This window comes from Molossus molossus, unplaced genomic scaffold, assembly GCF_014108415.1.
Source record: "Molossus molossus isolate mMolMol1 unplaced genomic scaffold, mMolMol1.p scaffold_m16_p_5, whole genome shotgun sequence".
NCBI lineage: Eukaryota > Metazoa > Chordata > Mammalia > Chiroptera > Molossidae > Molossus > Molossus molossus.
This window is the reverse complement of record NW_023425388.1, coordinates 24407971-24430088: the sequence shown is the minus strand read 5'-3', so window position 1 is coordinate 24430088 and position 22118 is coordinate 24407971. Positions and strand designations below refer to the sequence as shown.

At 42.9% G+C, this 22118-nt stretch overlaps 1 protein-coding gene across 1 annotated transcript in view; it reads right to left on the bottom strand.

Annotated features, from left to right (window-relative positions):
- ARHGEF26 (Rho guanine nucleotide exchange factor 26) overlaps nucleotides 1–22118 on the bottom strand; it is a 119404-nt gene that overhangs the window by 51707 nt on the left and 45579 nt on the right. Inside the window, exon 6 of the mRNA XM_036243254.1 lies at nucleotides 2194–2346. Coding sequence (XP_036099147.1) covers nucleotides 2194–2346 — 153 coding nt within the window. The remainder of the gene's footprint in view (nucleotides 1–2193; nucleotides 2347–22118) is intronic.

The following is a 22118-nucleotide window of genomic DNA, read 5'->3' as shown; positions in this document are numbered from 1 at the left end:
CAGCATTTCTTCTCGCCCGGTGACAATAACAGTGAAACACAGCCACAGCACGTCTGTGGGGTTTAGCAAGATCCACTGACATATATGATCTCATGTGGAACCATCCATATAACTTGTAAGGAAGGTCAAGAGGGGATTCCAATAAGAATGGAGCCTCAGAAAGGTCCCCAACTTGCCGAATAATAGACCTAGTATTTGGTAGAGACATTAGTCAAGCTGAGGTCTTCTGACTCTCAGGGGTGCCTTCACCCCTGCATCTCTCCCTCTCACCTCGCTTCACCCCTGCAGGAGCTGTGAGGAGCTCCACTGTGCCTTGCAAGGAGGGGGTGGGGAAGATTGTCCTGCACACCGTAACCCCATGTTGGGGGGCGGGGGGCAAGAAGCAGGGTGGTGGCACTTCTGACCTTTTCAAAAGTATACATATTTTTAAAATTAGATAATTTGGTACAAGTTTGCTAAATATAAAATAGGAAATACCCAGAAGAGCAAATTAAAAGAAATTTCACAGAACTGTTTCATTTTCTCAAAATGAGAAGTTTGAAGTTTTCCTTCCCGCTAGCTTGAAAAGATTTTTAGAAAGTTAAAAGAGAAAAACCAGACTCTAAGCCACCTGAGTCTTTAAATCACTTAGGTCCCAGTGCTCCACCTCCAAAGACTCTGATTAAATAGTCTGGGACGAAACCTGGGCTTTGCTTTTTGCTTGTTTTCAGATTCCCCGGAGTTTCCAAAGTGCAGGTAAAGCTGAATGTCACTGTCCCAAATATAAATCCACATCGACTGCAACCACTAATTTCCAGGTGCAAGCATCATTAAGCTAATTTCAATAAAACCTTCTCTTTTTTTGTTAAGAGTTACATAATGTACAGTAGTTCCTACTCACATTTTTTTAATCCTGCAAAAAAAAAAAAAAAATGAAATTGAGCTCTACCTGAAAGCTTTGTTCTTGAACATGAAACCTGCATTTTCTGACCGGTATAGAGAACCTTTACATCGGCAGTTCCCAACTGGGGTGGGGGGAGTGAGACAAAATGAGGGGTGTGGTTTTGCCCCCAAGTGACATTCAGCAATGTCTGCAGGCATTTAGTTGGCACAGCTGGGGTGAGGGGTGCCACCAGAATCTGGTGGGCAGAGGCCTGGGTCTGGGTGAACATGGCACAATGTGCACGATGCAGGACTGTCCCACAACAGAGCGTTCCAGCCCGGACGTCAGCAGTGCTAACGCTGCTTTGCACTGAAAACCTCATCTGGAGCCCGCAGCTGCATGCCCCAGGCCTGTGCAAGAGCTTCATGGGCACGTGGAGGGCACGGCAGCCGCCTCGCCAGCTAGGGGCTGTTTCTCCCAGCAGTCAGGGTGTGAGGACTCATCACCACCGGACCTCTCTCTCCACAGGGTCTCACACATTGTAGAGAAGCTGGCCAGAGTCCCAGGCTCCGGGAGAAAATGCCACAACTCCCCTGGGGGACGAGACTGCAACAGCCAGGAAGCCCCCAAACGGAGCTCACAGCAATGCACGACGGCACGTAAGAGAAACCGCTACTTGCGATAAACAGGGGCCAGAAACAAAACTAGACAGACACCACCGAACAATGGCTGACTTCGTGGATAGCGATGGGACGCCTATCACACCAAGACTCACAGTAACCTAAACAGGGCACAGAGAAAAGGAGTGGAGGGAAATCTAAAGCTTAATTGGTTTTGTTTCCTAATTAAAGTCTTCAAGAACTTCCCTTCTCAGACTACCCTAAGGGGAAATCAGCAACTTCTAAAATAACTTAATGCAGCTGTCATTTGAATGGAAGGAGCTCAGAGCACTGGAGAAAACTTCAGATCCCAGGTAATGACTAACTCAACCTCCTCAAAAAGAATGCTCCCTTGGCCTGAGGCAAAATACTTAATGGCCTGTTAAAGACTTAGAGAATGAGGAGGTTTGAAAGGATGATCACAACAATTCAAAACAAAAACAAGGAAAACAACAAACTATAACTTTATTAGAGAGAAAATTCTCCAGAGACTAGATTTTTCTACTCAAACACGATCACCCTGCAAACAATCCTCTTGAACATTTCTCCCTGGGAAACAGGCCATCAGAAGGCATTTCTAGACACGATTTAAGAGAGCAGTTCATTTCAATCAATGTGACTTCACTGAAACAAGGCTAGACAATTAAAACGGTGACAGTCAACATAGCTTACAACAATTTCTGTAGTGTTCGCTGTTGGTAGACTTCATTTGTACAGTATTTCACATACGGGTCAAACGTGGACGCCGTGTGTTTTTCCACAATGTCACTTATGTCGTCTATGAAGATATTATTCTGATGTCTTGCTTCCAACTCTGTAAAGAATCTGAAAAACAAAGACAAGCATTTACACTCTCTTCCATATGCTTTAATAACAGATATTCCTCATGTAATGCTTCTATGCAGGCTTTGAAAATATCACCAATACCAGTACCAACTCAGACAGATACAAGCCCAAAACTATATAAAGACTGTCTAGCCCTGGCCAGTTTGGCTCAGCAGTTGGAGCATCAGCCTGCAGTCCAGAGTGACCCGGGTTCGGTTCCTGCGAAGGGCATGTACCTCGGTTGCAGTTTGTCCCAGGCCCTAGTTGGGTAGTGCCGGGGGCAACCACAAGGGAAACATTGATGTGTCCCTTTCACGTCAATGTTTCTCTCTCTCTCTCTCTCTCCCCCTCCCACTCTATCTGAACAAAATATGGAAAAGTGTCCTCGGGTGAGGATAAAAAAAAAAAAAAAAAAGACTGTCTACATTTAAACCTGTCATATTAACACCTTCAAGTAGTCAGTTTACAGCATTGATAACCCAGTTCATTTCTCTGCTTGCAGGTATGTTTTAGAATATACAGTTTTCACTATTTTTGATTACCTAGATATTGGGGGGGGGGTGATGCTTACATATTTTATTATACTGAAAAGCATATGAGCAAAACACCCCAAAAAGTGATTAAAAAACAAGTCTGAAATAAACCTAATTCCAGGTGTCCTTTCAAAAATAAAGGTAATCATATTATTTTAATTCTAATAATATGTATGACATTTCAGTGTCTTCATAAATTACTTAGGTTGCAAGGTAGGGTTGCCAGACTTAGAGTATGTGTGTACTGGTATGTCCAGTCCAGCTAAAAGTAAACTTCAGATAAATAATGAATACTTTCTCACTAAAAGTATTATGTGTCAAATATTGTGTGGGCGTCTTGTATTATGTCTGGCAACCAAAGATTGCATCCGATTTGAACAGAACATCAACATCGGGCATGTAACGTAGGTTTCCACCCAGTGCTGCTGCTCGGAATACGGTCCCCAGACCAGCAGCAAAGGTGCCACGTAAGAGCATGTTAGAAGCACAACCTCACCTCCCACCCCCCAAACTGGACCTGCATCTCGGCAAGATCTCCAGATGACCTGAATAAACACCAAAATTAGAGAACCGCCCTAGAGCCCACTTACTGTCCAGGTTTGGAACAGTAGGAAAATCTATTAGAAATGACTCTCACACGAGGACTAAACCATTTTCCAAATGAATGTGATGAAGGTGAAATCCACAGTAATTTCTAATGCTGACTTCTGGAACAGTAATATGAGGGAAACTGAGTTTTCAATACGTTCTTTAGTATTAAGCACATCGCTGCTCCAGTCGACCAGCCAGGCTCCAGCACATAAAATTCAAGGCTGACAGCGAATAAGATGACAGAAATCTACGTAAGGTAACAGGCAGTACCTATATCGATTTGGGCAAACACTGTCTCACATTTATATCTCAGTTATTTCCAAAGAAAAACCAAGACATTAGAAAGCTTTGTGTTTATGTATTTACATGTATATTAAACTCTATTATTCGCTTGCAATCATTACCTAGTCTATTTTTTAAAGTTTCTGTAAGGGCTTAAAAGGCAAATGCATTTAACTTCCTAGAACAGTATTATGATTTCATAATACTCTGAGGAAGGACTTACAGAAAATAATCAATGTGATTCCCAGCCACAGATTATTCATTGGCCTACTCATCCACACCCCTTGTTTGGGTATTAAAACATCAAGAGGGAAAATGTAACACTATATAACTTCTTATCTGCTTATAACTTCAAGTCTTTGCTAGACTGTTTGCCTTCCCTTTCAGTGGGATCATGGTTAATATGCACAGTTCTTAGACAGTAGGCCCGAAAATACACGGGCATGCTCCAAAGGCCAGTCAACAGCTTCATGCCACTGTGTAAGGCTGAGTATATTAATATTCATGCACAATTTATGACAAAAGATAGGGAGGGGAAGGGGACTGTGGCTGGGCGACAAAGGTGATATTCAACAATTTTATCTGCAGCAGTCTTCTTTATTTTTAAATTTCAAAAAAATAAGTTAATTCTGTTTGTTTCATATTTATTATTCTCTGCCCTTTCTGTGCTTTTAAAATATTTTTAAAATTAAAAAAAGTTAAGAAGCAAATACATATATATGTATGTGTGTGTGTATTCTCTCTCTCCCTCTCTCTCTCTATCTATCTATATATATATATTTCAAATAAAATGATCCCCATCTGAAAAGTTTCAGCAATTTCAAAGGCAACCACTCCAAATCTGAAACAAAGCTATATTTCTTAAAGTATTTTTTCTATATAGATAGGTTCCTGACTTCAAGAAATTAAAGATATATAAGAAACATAAGAGTGATAAACATAGGTAACATAGAAAGATAACATTCTTGCTTACAATGACAGGTTGGACCATTTGTGTATACGGGTGTTGGTGGTAGTACCTATTTTTAATTACATGAACTATGTATTTTTTATTGTGGCAAAATATACATAACAGCACTGGCCGGTTTGGCTCAGCGGTTAGAGTGTTGGCCCACGGAACCAGAGTCCCAGGTTCGGTTCCTACTAAGGGCTCGATGTGTCTCTATCACATCTATGTTTCTCTCTCTCTCTTCCTCCCTCTCTCCCTCCTGCTCTATCTGAAGATAAATGCAAATATGTCCTAGGTGAGGATAAATACATATATACACATATACACACACACACATAAAATTTGCCATTTTAACCATTTTTTTAGGGTACAATTCAATGGCATTAGTTACATTTACAGTGTTAAGCAACCATCACCTTGGCCTACCAAAATATTTCATCACCCTAAATAGAAAGACTACACTCATAAAGCAATAACTCCCCATCTCCCTCTCTCCTTAGCCTCTCATAACCTCTAACCTACCTTCTGTCTCTATGAATGTACCCATTCTAGATATTTCATATAAATGGAATCATACAATATCTGTGTTTTTGTCTGGCTTATTTCACTTTGTGTAATGTCTTCTAAGTTTAGCCACACTAAAGCATGTATCAGAATTTTATTCCTCTTATGGCTGAATAATATTCCCTTAGATGCATATATCATTATTGTTTATCCATTCATTTGTTGACAGACACTTGAGCAGTTTCCACATTTTGGCCATTGTGAAGAACGCTGATGTGGACATTAGCACACAAGAGTCTGTCTGAGTACCTGTTTCCAAATCTTTGGGTTAGCTGTATATCTAGAGATGGAATTTCAACCTCACTGTCTCTGTGCCAATAACATGTTTATCAAGAAAACATAGTATAATACCAAGAAGTAATACAGAAGCTGCTGAGATATAGCCAAGGGGAATTACTTCATTCAATTAAAGTTGAAAAAGAAATGAGCCGTGGCCCATGGGAGGCACGAACCAATTAATTACAATACAAGATGGGTAACAGAGGCACACGTGGCAAGTCCTGCAGGCAGGGTGGCTGACAGTAAACACAGCTGAGGACGGGAGTGAGGCAGGTCTTACTGGTAAGAATGTCATCACTGGGAGCCCAGCGCTGTGGGCTGGAGAAACAGCGTGCGCCTGACATGATTCTCATTCAAGAGAATGTGGGTAGGTGAGTGAGGCCGAGGTGTGGACCACAGGAAGAACAGGGTCAGAGACTGTGGGCTGAACAGCAGGTCAGGGCGTGATGGCAAAGGTTTGACGTGCTGAGGAGCTTGGGCTTAATCTGTGGACAGTGAGAATCTGCTAGAGGTGTTGAAGCCAGTAAGTGACCCAACCAGACAGGAAAAAGTGGGACAACGGAGGGATGGATTACAAATGAGGAGAGAGAGACCGAAGCAGGCCAGTCAGATGGCAAATTTGGGCAAGTGACGATAAAGCCTGGCAGTGGGACATTAAAGAGAGGACACATGATCTCACTTATTTGTGGAATATAATGAACATAACAGTCTGAGGAACGGGGTAGTCCCAGAGACGTGGAAGTGGGGTACAGACTGGCAATCCCCAGAAGAGGGGGTGGGGGGAAGATAAACCACAGAACTCATATGCATATTCGCATGAACAATGGACATGGACAACAAAGATGGGGACAGGGTGGGGAGGGAGGGGGGTTTCAGTGGGGGAAAAAGGAGAAACATCTGTAACAAAAATAAATAAATTAATTAATTTAAAAAAATAAAAAGAGGACACAGGTTAGGGTAACAATTTAGAGGGAAAGTTGACAGAACGGAGAAATTGACTGGATGGGAAAGTCAAGGAAGATGCTGGGATCTCTAGTTAAGGTTTCTACCTGGGCATCAAAGTGGGTCATTAACAGGGATTTGGGAGAAGAAAGGGGGTGTGAAGCCAGAAGGAAGCAGTTTAATTTTGTCTTGGAGACTGCAAGTAGACAGCTCATTCATCTGGGAGAATTCCCGGCCACAGCAATTCTAGGTAGTATGTGGTCAAGTCTAGTTCACTTTTAGCTGGTTTTCATATAAATGCAAAATATTTGTACTTTACTTTAATCTAAACAGCTTTGAAGAAAATGTTCAAAGAAAATTGAAAAGAAAAAAGAAACTGTGTGTAAGGTCATGATCACGTAAATCTATGAAATAAATATCTTAGAGGCAAATATCCTTTAGTTTCTTGCCTTTAGCTAACTGTTACAATCTGAAAGAATGCAACTATATAACCAAAAACAACAGTAACTTGGCTTTTCCCAATGAAAAGGAAAATTCATTTATCACAGTAAAAGGTTTGCCAAAGTACAAGATTAAAAACAAAGTACTAATGAAATACTTGTTTATGCTACTTACTTTCATGTAAAATAAACCAAGCGCTCATCCTTTATTTTGACATTAGCACAATTAAGACACAATTTAAAGCTTCATGTGTTAAATTCTCTATTTGTTATTTTGGCAAATGTGCACATTTTACTAAGTGAGTGGAGCTACAAAAAGACCCAGAAAATATTACTGAAGAATGAGGTATTATTCCCATAACCAAGAATGCTGCTGGTCCATATCAAATCTGACGCAAAAGTTAAAGCATTTTATGAAGCTATTTGGCTTATTTGAAGGACAACTTTTTAGTGGAAATAAATTTCAGCGCTATAAACTATTTTTCTGGGACAACACATTCATTCTTCCCTTTCTATAGCATTACCAAGATGACCATGTTTTACAACCCATCATGTTACACAACCTCTTCCTCTTTGCTTTTCTACCAAAATTTTAATCTCATTGCTAGCCTAGATTTCGAGAAACCTCTGATAACCAGAAAAGGCTTCCTGAAAACACTGCCTCCTAACCAGAAACCCAAGTTAGCCCAGTGCGACCGCTGATTCACCATCACCAGCCAGCAGCACAATCATACCCAAACTTCAAATGAGTGTTTCCAGTGGGTACAGCCCCCCCAGGTGAGCTCCTTGGCTGTGCAGACAATGGTCAGACCACCAAGAACACTTGGGTGGCCTCCCAGGAGGCAGGACTTCAAGATGATAACTACAAATCCATGTTTGAAAAGCTTGCTCATGGCCTGCAACCTCTCCTTTAATATTTCCTACAACTGCAGGGGCTGTATATTCTTTAGGCTTTTTGTGGTTGCTTTATCTTAAACGGGGTACTGCACTTTGGGGGGGTGGGAGTCCACAGTGAGGTAGTGCTTCTGATATACTCAGCGCGCGTCTTTTTTTTACTGTCGCTTTCTCCCTTGTGTAGCAGGCAGATATGAGGCATAAGGGTCCCCATGCCATTACTAACAGCCACCTTAAAATTCAACTGGCAATGGAAAGACGGTATAGTGAACCCACCAATCGACAGAGGAGATTAAAACATTTAATACTGACAACAAATCTGTTTTAATTAATCAACCAACAAAATCATCCATGTGTCTAGCACAGGATGACAAGCTCTGGTGGATGTCAAGGAGCAAACCGTCAATTATGACTACCATTCATGTGACAAGCACAGTGCTACATGCTTCCCACACACTGCCTCATCTCATTTAATCCTCAAGCCTACTTTAGGAGATGGCCATTATACCCATTCTACAGATAAGAAAACCAAGGCTATAGACCCTTATGTCAAAACTCAAAACAACTGAGCCTCAGTTTGAACGCAGAGCCTGTGAACACCTCTGCTCACAGGTGCCTGCTGTTACTGCCTGTCTGTTAGTCCTGGCCAGCCCTCAAACTGGACATTTAGCAAGAAGACTCACAGCTGAACTGAAAAAGAAATACTATTACTTTCCAAGAAGCCCAGCTGTTGCATCATCTCAACAAGTAAATTACAGGCGTCAACAGGAAAGACCAGTCGAGCAGATTTAACTTCAGCAAGATCAGCAAGACAGCAGAGGAGTCAAAGGCCCCTCCTGGGAAGACAGTCAGGATGGTTGGGGCCAGTGATGTGTTCTGGTCCTAATCGACAGTGTGAGCAGTTTTGGGGTTACAGGTACCCTGTGAAACAGGCAGTCATTGACTTTGGCCCTGCCCATTCCCTGCGGCCCTCCTCTCTGTCCCACTCATCCTCCCAGTCTTGTATTATATTTCCTCTCCTCCGGGAAGCCCTCTCTGACCCCTGTGGGCTGGGCTAAATTTCCTTATTTTATGTCTTTATAAACCCCTCTGCTTACCCTTTGGTATCCTGACTATGACTGTAATTAATTACATTGTGATTTTGTTTGCCTTTGTGTGTCTGAGCAAGATCTAGAGGACAGGGGCCACGCCTGCTACCTACAACACGATACACTCAGGTCCTGGTCGTAGCACCGGAACACAGGAGAAGTCGTCTATTTGATGTGAATGAATCAAATTTGTGTTTGAAACAGAAAAATATAAAGATGAAATCCATTCGTGGAACTTTGTTCTATCACTCTTTTATCAAGAGTGTTAACACCCCCAAATCGACCAGTCTCTACCTTGCTTTATTCCCTGGTAAATCAAGTCAACGCATATTTATTGACCACAAACTGGGTTCCCAGAGAAGACGCCAACTCCCAGCACAAACATCTGCAATCCTGTCGAGTGCGGTCACTAGAACGAGCCCCAATCTAGCCTAAATGTCTTCAACGCCAGCTGCCCTTACTGACAAAACGGCCTGCCCAGCCCCTCCCCCACCGGAGCGAGGGAGGACCCAGGATGGAGAAGCTCAGCACTCAGCTCTCCAGCTGGGGAGGCACAGAAAGCGGGCCTCTGGTTACGATCAGCGCTGTCCTCGCCCTTCTCAGAATGGCATCCTTTCAAGGTACCTTTCCCTCATTAGTATGCATCTGCCTACAGCCAACGCCAGTGGGCCTGGACTTCTTCGTCACTTCCACGAGCTGTCAATCCAAGCGGCTGCAGTCTCCAACCAGACAGGGTCATAATCACTTATGCTGGAGACATGAAACATACCCGGCAGGATTCACATGTCCAAGTTGCTGTTATACAATAAAATATCTTCACTAAACAAAGAAATATTCCAGATAAGTGGCAGCGAACTATGTGCTGCTGGATACACTTGCCTAACAGAACATTCTGTCCTTGACCAGAATGAATTTATAGCCTGTTGTGCACAAGGGAGACTTGGGCTTGTTTGTCTAGGGGAATTTTTTGTTGGTCAGGTTATCATTCAAGATCAGTATCAATTTCTTTGCATTTCTTTGAGTGCACTGGATCAGGGGTAGCAAATGCATGGCTAGGGTACCACCCCCAACCTATGGCAGGCATCACTAACCAAGTGTGGCCCTCTGCCCAGCTGCAGAATTTGCACTCCAGTCAGCCATTATCAATCGATCAAAATTGAAGATGAACAAGATGAAGCTCATCTATGAATCCTTCCCCACACTGATAGAGAATCTGTTAATTTGACAAAAATATAGACCTGTTCTTTCTCAGAGAGTGCACCCAACATTCTGATCTGGTACAATCCTTACCAGGTCTTCCTTAACAAGACTACATGTCTTCTCATATGCTTGTTTTACTTTTTCTTCTGAAATTTTATCTCTGGGTTGATAATAAGGGGATAAGGGTTGAAATTCAAAGTGTTTGGGGACGGGAGGGAAAACATTCTGAACAAAAGTGTTCTGGTAGCCCTCCTTCCCATTCTGATAGCTACTGTTTGATCCTCAAAATCTCTAGGATGGTTTTTGTTCAGAGATTCTTATCATGCCTTTAAGATCAGCCTGGACACATGAAAGAAGAGACTGAGGAGAAAGAGATAAACTAAGGGTTTGCTTACCCTGAATATCTAGATCCAGCTCCCTCCCCACAGACACCTTCAGTTCAAGGCACCTAGCGAATTCCAGAGGAAGGAGGAGCCGTGGTCCAGGGAAGGGAGCAGAGAGAGGCTGCAGGACTAACCACCCGCCCCGGGACGCCGCTGTATCAGTTAGGTTCAGGTGCCCTTCGCTCTTCCTCTCACTGACAATGTACAAGCCAGAAGGAATATAAGCAGGACCCTACAAAGATAGGAAAACAATGTTTTCAAAGTCCTTGAAATGTTAATACCATGAGACTGAGTTTTTACTTAAGACGAGAATTTAAAGTCTCATCTGAATCTGCCACACACAGAATGGACAGGAGAAAAAGGGGCTTGTTCCCATGGTAACCTTTGATGCACTTGGTTCTTTTGTTTCGTCCATATTTGAGTTTCTCCCAGAAATGAGGATAACATCAATGAGTGCCAGGAAGCCTGTGCCAGCACTCGGCAAAATGTCCTTAGAAGAGAGCAAAGCCTGTGTGCGCACGGGCCTGGGACGCTCTGGCTTATGGTGGACAGTTTTATAGTTTTTAATTATTTTTCATTTGAGCACAACTATGAATTTATAGCTAACAGAAAATCCTGCCTTCCCCCCCAATTTTATACATGACCATGAAGGAAACCAAGTATGCCTGGTTCACCCCTGGTGCTCCAAGACCCAGCAAAGGATGAGCACTCACTACATGTTTTGAGGGGGTCAGTACTCGACCCCATTACTCCTCCCTGCCCTACTGCGAAAGTGCCGTCTTCCCAGGAGAGGAACAGAGAATGATGACATGAAGCGAGGATCTACCAAGCCTGACTGAATGACTACATTGAATTTTTAGGGTCCCCACGAGGGGGCGGGGCGGGGCTGGGGTGGCACCGGATGGTTCTGCTGGTAGGCACATACCGAAGGTGAGTGTTTATGCACCTTCCATGAAATCCGGAATACAGGGCTTGTAAGCTCAAGAATAGCTTTGCTAATGCATGGCCTGGCAAACATTCTTTGAAATCTCAAAACCTAGCAAACGTCGACGACTTCTGCGGAGCTATTAGATGATAATTACATAACCCATTCTGGGACCCTGTCACCTTGGCCGCATGAAAGGGCATTGCTGTGTGACCCTCATTCACAGAAGGCTGCCAGGAGCAGGGGCTGGGCACGCCGTCTCTCCTCACCCCTCCCTTGCTTTCCCTTTCCTACTCCAACAGCCTCATCGTGCACACGTCATCTGTAAGGTGCCTTGAGCTTTTTGTGGGTGCAGCTGAAATATAAATTATAAATTATAAACAAACAAGGAAAATGTGGAGTCTTGGTTGCTGCTTGGAAACAGCTCCGAGAATAAATTTATAGACCATTGGAACAAAGTCAAGTGAAACAAAAAAGTCTGCTCATGCTGAAGCCCCATTTCCTATCGTGGGTGGGTCGTTCTGGAATAAAATCAGCACAGGGAAGACACGTTTCTCTTCGGGCACTATTTCCAGATCCTTTTTAGGTAGGCCCCGTGATATCTCGAGTCAGAATGCAATCCACAAGGAAGAATAACATTTAGAGTAAGCCAGAATCTTTGCATCTCGGTTTTTCATTGTTAAATATGCCCAAAGAAAGTTATCTTCCTAAAACAAAAGAATGCTTTCCATGGCTGCCATCAGTTTCACACACAAAAAGGGAAGCAGAATTCTGAATTTTGAAAACTCTAGAAGTCAGTTTCCATAATAGTCTAAAAAAAATGTTTGTCTGCATGAGAGAGCTAGAATTGCAGGTCCTCTCTGACATTTTTCAAACCTGCTCCAGTTCACCCAGCACCGGGCTCTGGTCTGCCCTTTTCGCTCAACCCTCTTCAACTTTCACCAGGAATGTTTAAAATACTTTCTCGCTAGATGTTTATTCATGCTGCTGGGCCAAGTGCAGAAGACTAGGGCCTATGGGGCAAACAAGTTCTCATCCTGGATTCGAGTGCATTTGGCACGACGATACATTTCTGCTGCTTCATTTATCGGCCATAAAAAAGAAGGAAATCTTACCATGTGCAACAGCATGGATGAACCTGGAGTGTATTATGCTCAGTGAAATAAGTCAGTCAGAGAAAGTCAAATACCATATGATTTCACTTACATGTGGAATCTAAAGGAAATAAACAAACAAAAAAAGAGAAACAGACTCATAGACACAGAGACCAGACTCATGGTTGCCAGAAGGGAGGGGGTAGCAGGGCTGGGTGAGAGGTTAAGGATGAGAACTACAAATTAGTAGCTACAAAATAGTCATGGGGATGCCCTGGCCAGTTTGGCTCAGCGATTGAGCGTCGGCCTGCGGACCAGAGAGTCCCGGCTTTGGTTTCCGCTAGGGGCATGTACCACAAAAAAACAAAATAGTCACAGGGATGTAAAGTACAGCATACAGAATACAGTCAATAACATTGTAATAACTATGTACGGTGTCAGGTGGGTACTGGAAATACCAGGGGGGACACTTTGTAAAGCATATGATTGTCTAACCACTATGTGTACACCTGAAACCAAAATAAAATAACATTGAAAGTACACTGTAACTGAAAAATGATAACAAAATGAAGAACGAAGGAGAGAAGACATGGCCAACCTTCCTGCCACACACAGTGATCACCTCACAAGGTCCACGGACAACACGTGAGAGAGAAACACACCAGGAAGAAGAGAAAGACCCTGCAGGACAGTGGTAGGGGAGCATGAAGGGATAACGAGAGAGAACGGGTGAATGCTAAGCCTCCATCACCTCCACAATACAGAGACCAGGCTCCCACCTTGTCTTTCCCAACTTCATGCTTTCCTTCAACCCCAGTGATATGGGATCTCTTATCTCACGATTAGATTAATAATAACTGTAAGGGAATACACCTCCAGATAAAGTCCATTTCACGCTGTACCTCCTGTAGCAAAGCTAATTGTGTACCATTACATCACACCCCTGGAAAATGTATGCAGGATATTGGCTATGAATGCAGGCTTGGGAGCCAGATGGCCTGGGTTCAAATCCCAGTCCCCTCTTTTATTAGCCATGTAACCTTAGGCAACTTGCTTAATGTCTCCATGCTCTAGTTCCTCATTTGTAAAAAGGGAATAGTAATGGTATGACCTCATATGGCTCTCATGACGACTGAATGAATTAAAACGCGTTAAATGCTTAGAACGCAGTCTGGCACATGGCACATGCTCATTAACATTAATTATCATTTAAAGTGCAATAAACTGCCTTTCTCTCCTACATGAATTCACACAATTCGCATGTCTTTTAAAGACTGTCAGGAGGCTCACTTGCTTTTCCAGTCCACCCTGTTCAAGGACAGCAAGTCAAGCTCCTCTGTTTCCATCAGTTAATTCCGCCATCCACCCAACCCTCCCAAAATCACAGGTATACACTTCCCCTTCAATTTTTAAAAAATTTAGCAGGCACTTGTCAATGACAAAATCAGAGGAAGATCTAGCTCAGTCCAAGTGTCGGCACCTCCTCGGTGAGTTACAGATGGAAAAGAGATGAACCGGCGCAAACTAACAATTTTATGCCAAGAAGTGGTGGAACGTTTCTTTTTTTTAAAAATTTTTTCCCTTTATTGATTTTTTTTTTTTTTTTTTTTTTTTAGAGAGAGGGGAAGGGAGAGGAAGAGAGACATAGAAACATCGATGAGAAAGAATATCGACTAGCCGCCTCCTGCATGCCCCCCACTGGGGATCGGACCCACAACCTGGGCATGTGCCCTGATTGGGAATCGAACCAGCGACCTCTTGGTGCCTGGGGTCGCTGCTCAACCACTGAGCCACACCAGCCAGGCAGTGGAACGTTTCTTTACATGTAAACATTCTCCTTGGCCTTGGCCTCCTAACCACTGTGAGCAAAAGTCATGTCACGATGAAGAGGCTTTAAGGCAGGCAAGGCACAGACACACTTGGCCAAAACACAAAGGGCACTAAGTTTAGTTCTAGAGTCCCTGTGGGAAGCTTACCAATGGCCCCCAAAGATGTCCATGTCCTGCGACTATGTTGACTTACATGATAAAAGTGACCATGCAGATGTGATTACAGATTTTGAGATGGGGAAGTCATCCTGGATTATCAAGGTGGGTCCAGTGTCATCACAGGTCCTTCTAAGCAGCAGGCAGGAGGATTGGAACCAGAGGGAAGACGTAGGGAGGGAGGTGGAAACCAGAGAGGAAAGAAGACGGTGCGCAACTGCTTTCATAAGACAAGGAACGCAGGTGACCTGGAGCCTCCAGAAAAAGTCAGCCCACCGGCATTCTATTCTAGCCCAAGAAAACGGACTTCAGATTTCTGAGCCCCAGAATTCTAAGGGAATACATGTTGTGTTGTTTTAACCCACTAAATGTGTAGTAATTTGTTATAGCAGCAATAGGAAACTAATACATCCCCTTAATCTCTCTTAGATTTCTCTCTCTTCTAACTTCCTGCTCCCTCCCCAGTATCCCATGTCCAGTGCCTGCTCTCCAGCCCCGGGTGACTCCTGGGCCTGCCTTAGGAGCTGCCTCAATTCCAGGAGGTGGGAGGTTCCAGACCCAGCTCCCTCCCCCCTTCATTAATTAAATGACTTTTTACTGGGCACTGACCATGCTCCTTGCACGTTCTGGGCACAGAGAGGAGGAAAAGGATGGGGGCGAGGTGCGGTATGAACAAAGATGGGAACTCATAGGTTGTGTCCGAGCAGTGTGAGGTAGACTTCAGGGTCTGTTCATTGTAGACTTTCAAAGGGGTCCGTGACAGCAAAGAAAGTTTTTAAGAACTGCTGACTTTATGTAACGAAAACACCAAACACAGAAAGATACAGAAAAAGGAAGAAGTTACCAGTCCACCCTGTTCAAAGACAGCTGATATTATTGATGATATTATAAACATAGCCTTGGCCTACACTATAAAGAACTCCGAGTGAAGCCATTTCAATTCCTTCCTTATGTTAACAGAGAACCACTGAGGTTTCTTGTATTTGGGCAAATAACTCTAGAGGTAGGTAAAGGATAGGATGGAGGGCTGAAGGCTGAACTAGGGGCAGATAAGGAGGCAAGGCAGCCAGCCGCATACGAAACACGAGTTACCAAATGACCTGGCAACCCCACTCCTAGGTACATACCCAAGGGAACCGAAATCATGCAAACACAAACCTGTACACAAACGTTCATGGCTGCATGATTTATAATAGCAAAAAGAAGAGACAGTCCAATTTCCATCAACTAACAAATGGATAAATAAAATGTGGTATAGCCACACAATGGAATATTACTCAGCAATGAAAAGAAAACACTGACACGTTACCACATCGATGAACCTTGAAAACATTATGCTAGGTGAAAGAAGCTAGTCATAAAAGGCAACGTATTGTGTGATCCCATTAATGTGAATGTCCAGAACAGTAAGTCCATAGGAACAGAGAGGAGACTGGCTGCCCAGAGCAGGGGTATTTGGAGGAAATGGGGAGTGAGCACTAATAGCACAATGTTTCTTTCTGTGATAATGAAAATGTTGTAAAATTCAATGTGGTGATGTTGGCTTGATCTGTAAATATACTGAAAAAAGCACACACCAAATTATACACCTTACATGGGTTATTTGTATGGTATATGAAGCTCTTTAATAAAGATGACAGCACCTGGGAAATGGCCAGAAGGGGTAAATGTACTAATTCTGTTCACGTACACAGCTTTCTCCTTTCCTACTTTCCCAGAAAATGGATTGTGTATCTGCTTCAGCTCTTTTTAAGTGACTCTTATGAACAGTCCCCAAATTTAAACAATAAAAAAGATTTGTTCTGGTTGAAGCAAGGTCAGGGGGCCCCAAGCCCAGTTGTTTGGCTTCCCTGACACCCAAACTGGCCGACCCTCACATGCCTTCAGGGAATTCCGGGCCCCCTGGAACGCAATCTGAAACCGCTCTGCAGATCGGAGGTCTGAGAGATGTGGGAATGTCAAGCATCTTTGTAGGGTCACGGAGAGGGAATCCAGCCAACATCTCCCGAGTCACACGAGGGGATTGGAGACAGTATGTCCCCACTGCACAGGCCTTTAACCTAAGGAACAACTGGCAGCCTTCAGCTTCTTCGCCATACACGATTCCCTAGCAGGATGAGTAACAGTGTCCTTTATAGACACTAAGAAAGGTTTGTTTTTACGCCCTCCCTTAAGGCTGTCCGAGAAGCCCAGTGATAGTCATTTAGTCCCAAAGGGTCAACATGTTCCAAAAATCTTACCTGGCCTTCAACCACAACCAAGATAATGACAGCTTTTAAGTTTAATAAATGACCTTAGAATTACAAAATATGTTATGTATTCCTGTAGAGAAATTTCCATAGCATATGTCCTTAAATCTACATTTCCTGCTACCAGCCAGTAACTTATAAACCACTAGCTGTCACGTTTCACCAAGGGTTGTGTTCTGTTTCAGATACGCTTATCTCTTCCTTCTCCCATCTCTCTACCAAAACCCTGGCCCCAAAACACACATCTCCTCTTCTGTAATGGTATTCTGCTCTTCGTGGTATCCCCGCCCCTCTTTTTCTTCCTGCTTCAATCTACTTTTAAAGAACTTAACAAAACCTCTCCTAAAAAGTCTGGTCCCACCATCCCCTTCCTCTGAACCATCAATGGGACCCAGCTGTCCAAACCAAATTCCTAACTCTTGGCTTCTAACCACGCAACTTCCCCTAAGAAAAGCCCACGATGTACACCTCCTCTCGGTTCCCTTCCAGCCAGCTCTCAGAGCTCCTTCATAACGCCAGCTCCATGCCTGCACCCACCTACATACTGCAAAAGACCCTGTCATTACCGCATCTTCTTTTATTGCTTGCTGAGAATACAGACACTAGATCACCACAACTATGTCATTCAAAGACGCACGGTGGCTGGATTGCACAGATGTGACCACTTACGGTTCGCAGGGAGTTTGTCATTCTCTAGCTTTCCTTTTGGTTTTTTTATTGACATTTTAATAGTTGTAATGGAAACTCCTGCAAAAAGCTAATTTGGACTTTGGCCTCTCTCTCTCTCTCTCTCTCTCTCTCTCTCTCTCTCTCTCTATATATATATATATATATATATATATATTTGCATTTGGTCACTTCTACAAAGAAAGAGTAGCTCCCAACCATACTCTCCATACTCACTTTCAGCCACAGAGGCAGAGCTGATGCCTAGCTAGCTGTAGAAATTAGAGAAAAACTAAAGAAACTGCCAACTTGTAGTTTGCTCACGGGAGAGTTGCACTATGGATGTCTTCGCAAAGGGACGGGCTCCGGTTTAAAAAGAATGCAGGAGGCACCTGTGGGGGAAGGGGCGTCACTGGAGAGCTGGGCTGCGGGATCCAGGCCCTGCCGGCCTGTGACCGCTCAGGCTGTCAGCAGCTACTCCAGTTTCTGTAATACATCAGAAACCGAAAATACCTTGGCACCAGGGCTAACAAGGCCAGCGTGAAGTTCAACTACAAGATCAGTTATTAGCTATTAGACCTGATAGCTTAACTAGACCTGTACAGTGTTTTATAGTTTCCAAGTGGTTTTATACATCTTTCCATTAAACAGGAGAGCCTTTTCCAAGGCCTTTTCTTTCAGCTATGCAAAATAAATACCCACTGGTGCTTTCTAAAACAAAACTAAGCAAACCATACAATAGCAATTCTTTCTTTTCTTTTTTTTGGCTAACTGAAAAACCATAATTCAATTATAAAAAATTGTTACATAAGTAGTCTCTGAAACAAAAAATTATTTGTAGGTTATATTATTGATAGCAATCAGTGATATGCTAGCTTTATTAAAAAGTACGCAAAATTTGGCCAGCTGGTATGGCTCAGTGGTTGAGCATCAACCCATGGACCAAGAGGTCACTAGTTAGATTCCCGGTCAGGGCACATGCCCAGGTTGCCGGCTTGATCCCCAGTAGGGGGCGTGCAAGAAGCAGCTAGTTGATCTCTCATCGATGTTTCGATCTCTCTCTCCCTCTCCTTTCCTTTCTCCCCCCCCCCCAAAAAATCAATAAAACATATTTTTTAAAATATGCAGAATTTATCTTTACTATTTTATCCCCAGGAATTAAAAAAAAAAAACACCTCAAGACTTGAAAAATATTTTGTTCTAGGTTACTTTTCTTTCACAAATCTTTAGGTTTCTGTATATTAATTCCTGATACTTTTTTTAAAGGTTAGCTTGAAGATAAGCAAGAGGAAAAAGAGAGGGAAGTATTTTATTTCCTTGGAAATGGACAGCTGGAGCTCCGGGTAGAGAGTTCCCACAACAGTCGCCACGCCTGTGCCAGCGGCTTTCATGCTCCGAGCCACACGTGCGAGCAGGCCAAGGCGGACTTGAGCAGTTTTGCGTAGCTGCAGGTGTAGGGCCAGGTCAAAAATCTAACCATTACCTCCTATGAAGACCTTTAAAACAAGATGAAAGGGATGACATTATTGTTTCTTAGACTTTCAGACCTGAACTTGACTATCTACCCTACAACACAGCGTGGTAAATTCAATGTCTAAAAAAGTAGATGCTAAAGGCATCATGGGTAGGAGACCCCTCGCTGCTAAGTCATGCCTTGCCTGTCCAGGGCACCACCACTGCATCTAAAACTTCCAGGGATCCAGCATAAAACAGCTTCCTCCATCGTCTCGCTTTTCAGTGTTTATACAATCTATGTATTTTCTAATTTTAAGCACGTCTCAGTTTTCTGTGGTTGCTTTACCTCCTTGCCAGAAAATACTAGGGAGCCAGTCCAAGTTTCTTAATGTTTTAATCAGGAAAAAATATGTGAAAAAAAAATCAGCAAATAGGTGTGGATATGTAATATACATCTCCCTGTTCTTTTTTTTTTTTTTTTTAAAGAACATTGCTTTACCTCTATGTTAATACAATAAAAGCAAATCTACCTGATCCTTTCTTTGCTCTAATATAAAAAATCTGACGAAGAAGTATTATTTAACTGCGTGCCCATCTAATTTTAACTTAATGGGGGAGGGGGAATGAAAGGAAGATAAATGTGTGATTAAAACGTATACAACTGTATTAATGCCCAAATTACATAATATTAGAAAGGTATTTCAAAGTCTTTATGCTTAATTTCCGTTATACCAGTGAGAGCATTCACCTGAATATGTTAGAACATTCTCTCCCGCCTCTGTCCTCTAACACTTGCTAGATTCACAGAGAGGTTCTCCGGGGAACTTGGAGAGTGGGGCTCTGTGCACAGGCTCCAGGCCCATGGTTTCGTCAGGCTGATTCAGACCCAATGATCTAACCAACACAGAGCACCAGAGCTCACAGGTGGCTGAGGGGCTGCAACTGCCCCGCACGTGTGTTTTTTAAAAACCTGAATGCGCTCCCAACATTTAAAAATCAAGGGACTACACCCACACATTCAGATTTCCCGCTTTTCTTGAACTATCACAAAAGCACAACCCTGAGAGATCATATTCCCACAACAGCCACAGTGGCTGGGGTGGTACTCACACCCGCATTTATAGTGACTCCCACCACTCACAACCGTTTCGCTCCCACCCTGCGACCTGGCTGCCAAGGCAAGGGTTTGAATCAGTGCTCAGCTAGAGAAAGCTCTGGACTCTGATTTGGGTCTGAATTCTGGCTTATCTGAGTACTTACTACTTGAGTGCAACTTAACCTCTCTTTCTCATCTGCAAAAAAAGATATAATACTGTCTCCTGCAGAGCTTGCAGCAAGAATTGAAGAGCACAAAGCATAGCAAAGACTTAGCAGAATACGTGACATATGGGGCTGAATAAATGGTGGTAGATGTTGTCATCATCATCATCATCATAATCATCATCAAATGACAAAGCAGCCAAGAAATACTTGAGAAGGCGCTAATTTCCATCCAAGTCAGAAAGGTTTCTGAAATCACTATTTCCAGTCCCCACAAAGTTATGTATTATTTAGAAGCAAACTGAGTTATTAGGAACACATTAAACTTTTGTTTCCATTTGCCAGAAACCTGCAAGCCCAAGCTCTACATATGTGGCAAAATAGGAACCTCTGCACCCTCTGGTTTCCATTCAGTCCCTAAGAAGAGCAGCAATACATTGTTCATCAGAAATACTTTCATACATGCATTAATCTGCTCCTTACCCCCGCAAAGTTTCTCACATTAACATAAAAAGAAAAAATACAAGCTTTATTAACCTACAAAATGTTATTTAAACTGTGAGGAAGAATTAATTGCTGCAATTAGCATCCAGTTTTAGCAAATGTAGGATTGTAAAACGTGTGTCTTTCATCATAAAGGCTTTGGAATGTGCAAGTTGCAATAACTGGTATCTCTGTAAGAACTGTGATTAATTGGGAAGTTTTACAGTTCAATTACAGAAGGAAGAAAGGAAGAAAAATTATACCCAGCCATCTCTTCATAATCTTAATGCAATCTTGGTGAATTGAAACCAGTAAAAAAGTCTCGTCAACTTATATTCATAATCTGAGCCAGAAGAAACTAGATGAGAAGCAAAGACCAATTATTTATAGCATGCTGGCAAAAGTCCAAGGTAGTACCATAATGAATTTTTAGAGGGGAGGAGGGAAAAAGAATCCATGGAAACCTTACTAATAAATTCTCTTGAAATGGCATATTTAGGGTTATAAGAAGGTATTAACAGCACCTGGCTGGACACACTATGTTCTGATGATAAGTACACGGCGCTGTAAAGCCGTAACTGTTTCTCCAGTGTTGACTTTGGCTACCACATATGTAAAAATTGGTACAAACAAAGGCTAAATTATGATCCTTATAAGCATTTTACTTCAAAGTCAATGTTAGTGAAGCACAGTCTATCCTTTACACAACAGCAATGTAAAGTTATAAAACCAGGTACCTTATTTATGTAATAGATGTTTTTCTAAAACTAATAAATTTGCAAATCAAATCATCACCAATGACTGAAAACTAACTAACTAAATAAATAAAACAACCCTGGATGGTTCATTTTGTAGACTAAAAACGGCAACTCCGAGAGGGAAACGTGTCTCTGAGAACGTACCTGTCCTGTACACCTGGATCATAGGCCTTTCTGTCTTTAAACACAGAACTTCCTGTATTCTGGAAACAAATGAAACCAGGAAGAAACCCCTGTGTCCCATGGCCACACCAAAGCTTCAACAGCAGCACCGCTGCCATTTAGAATGGAGCGCTTCGCCCCTCCGTGCTGTTTGGAAGTGATGCTAGTTACTGTGATCACCCTGTGAGGCACAAAAGCCGGGCCCAGACCAAGGGTTCTGAAGACTCATCCTTCACCCACCGATCCCACAGAGAAGTGACCCTCATGCAACTCCTTCTTGTGCAGAACTTTGCATCTCACAGACATTGCACACAATACTAATCCTCGAAAGGATTCCACAGAGATTCAGGTCATCCTTAGGGTATGTTGAAGTTTTCCTTTATAAATGTAGGAAGAAAACCAAAAAGCCAGATGGCCCTTGGCACCTGGAGCACACGCTTCTTCTGGGCTTCCTCCAGCCCCATGGACTGCTCCTTCTCAGACTCCTTTGTTGGCCCACCCCCCAGCTTTCCCAGCTCTTAGTGTTGGAAGGTCCCAGGGCTTGGTGCTCAGCATTTCTTCTCTATCTTCATTCTTTTTTCCTGCTCCAT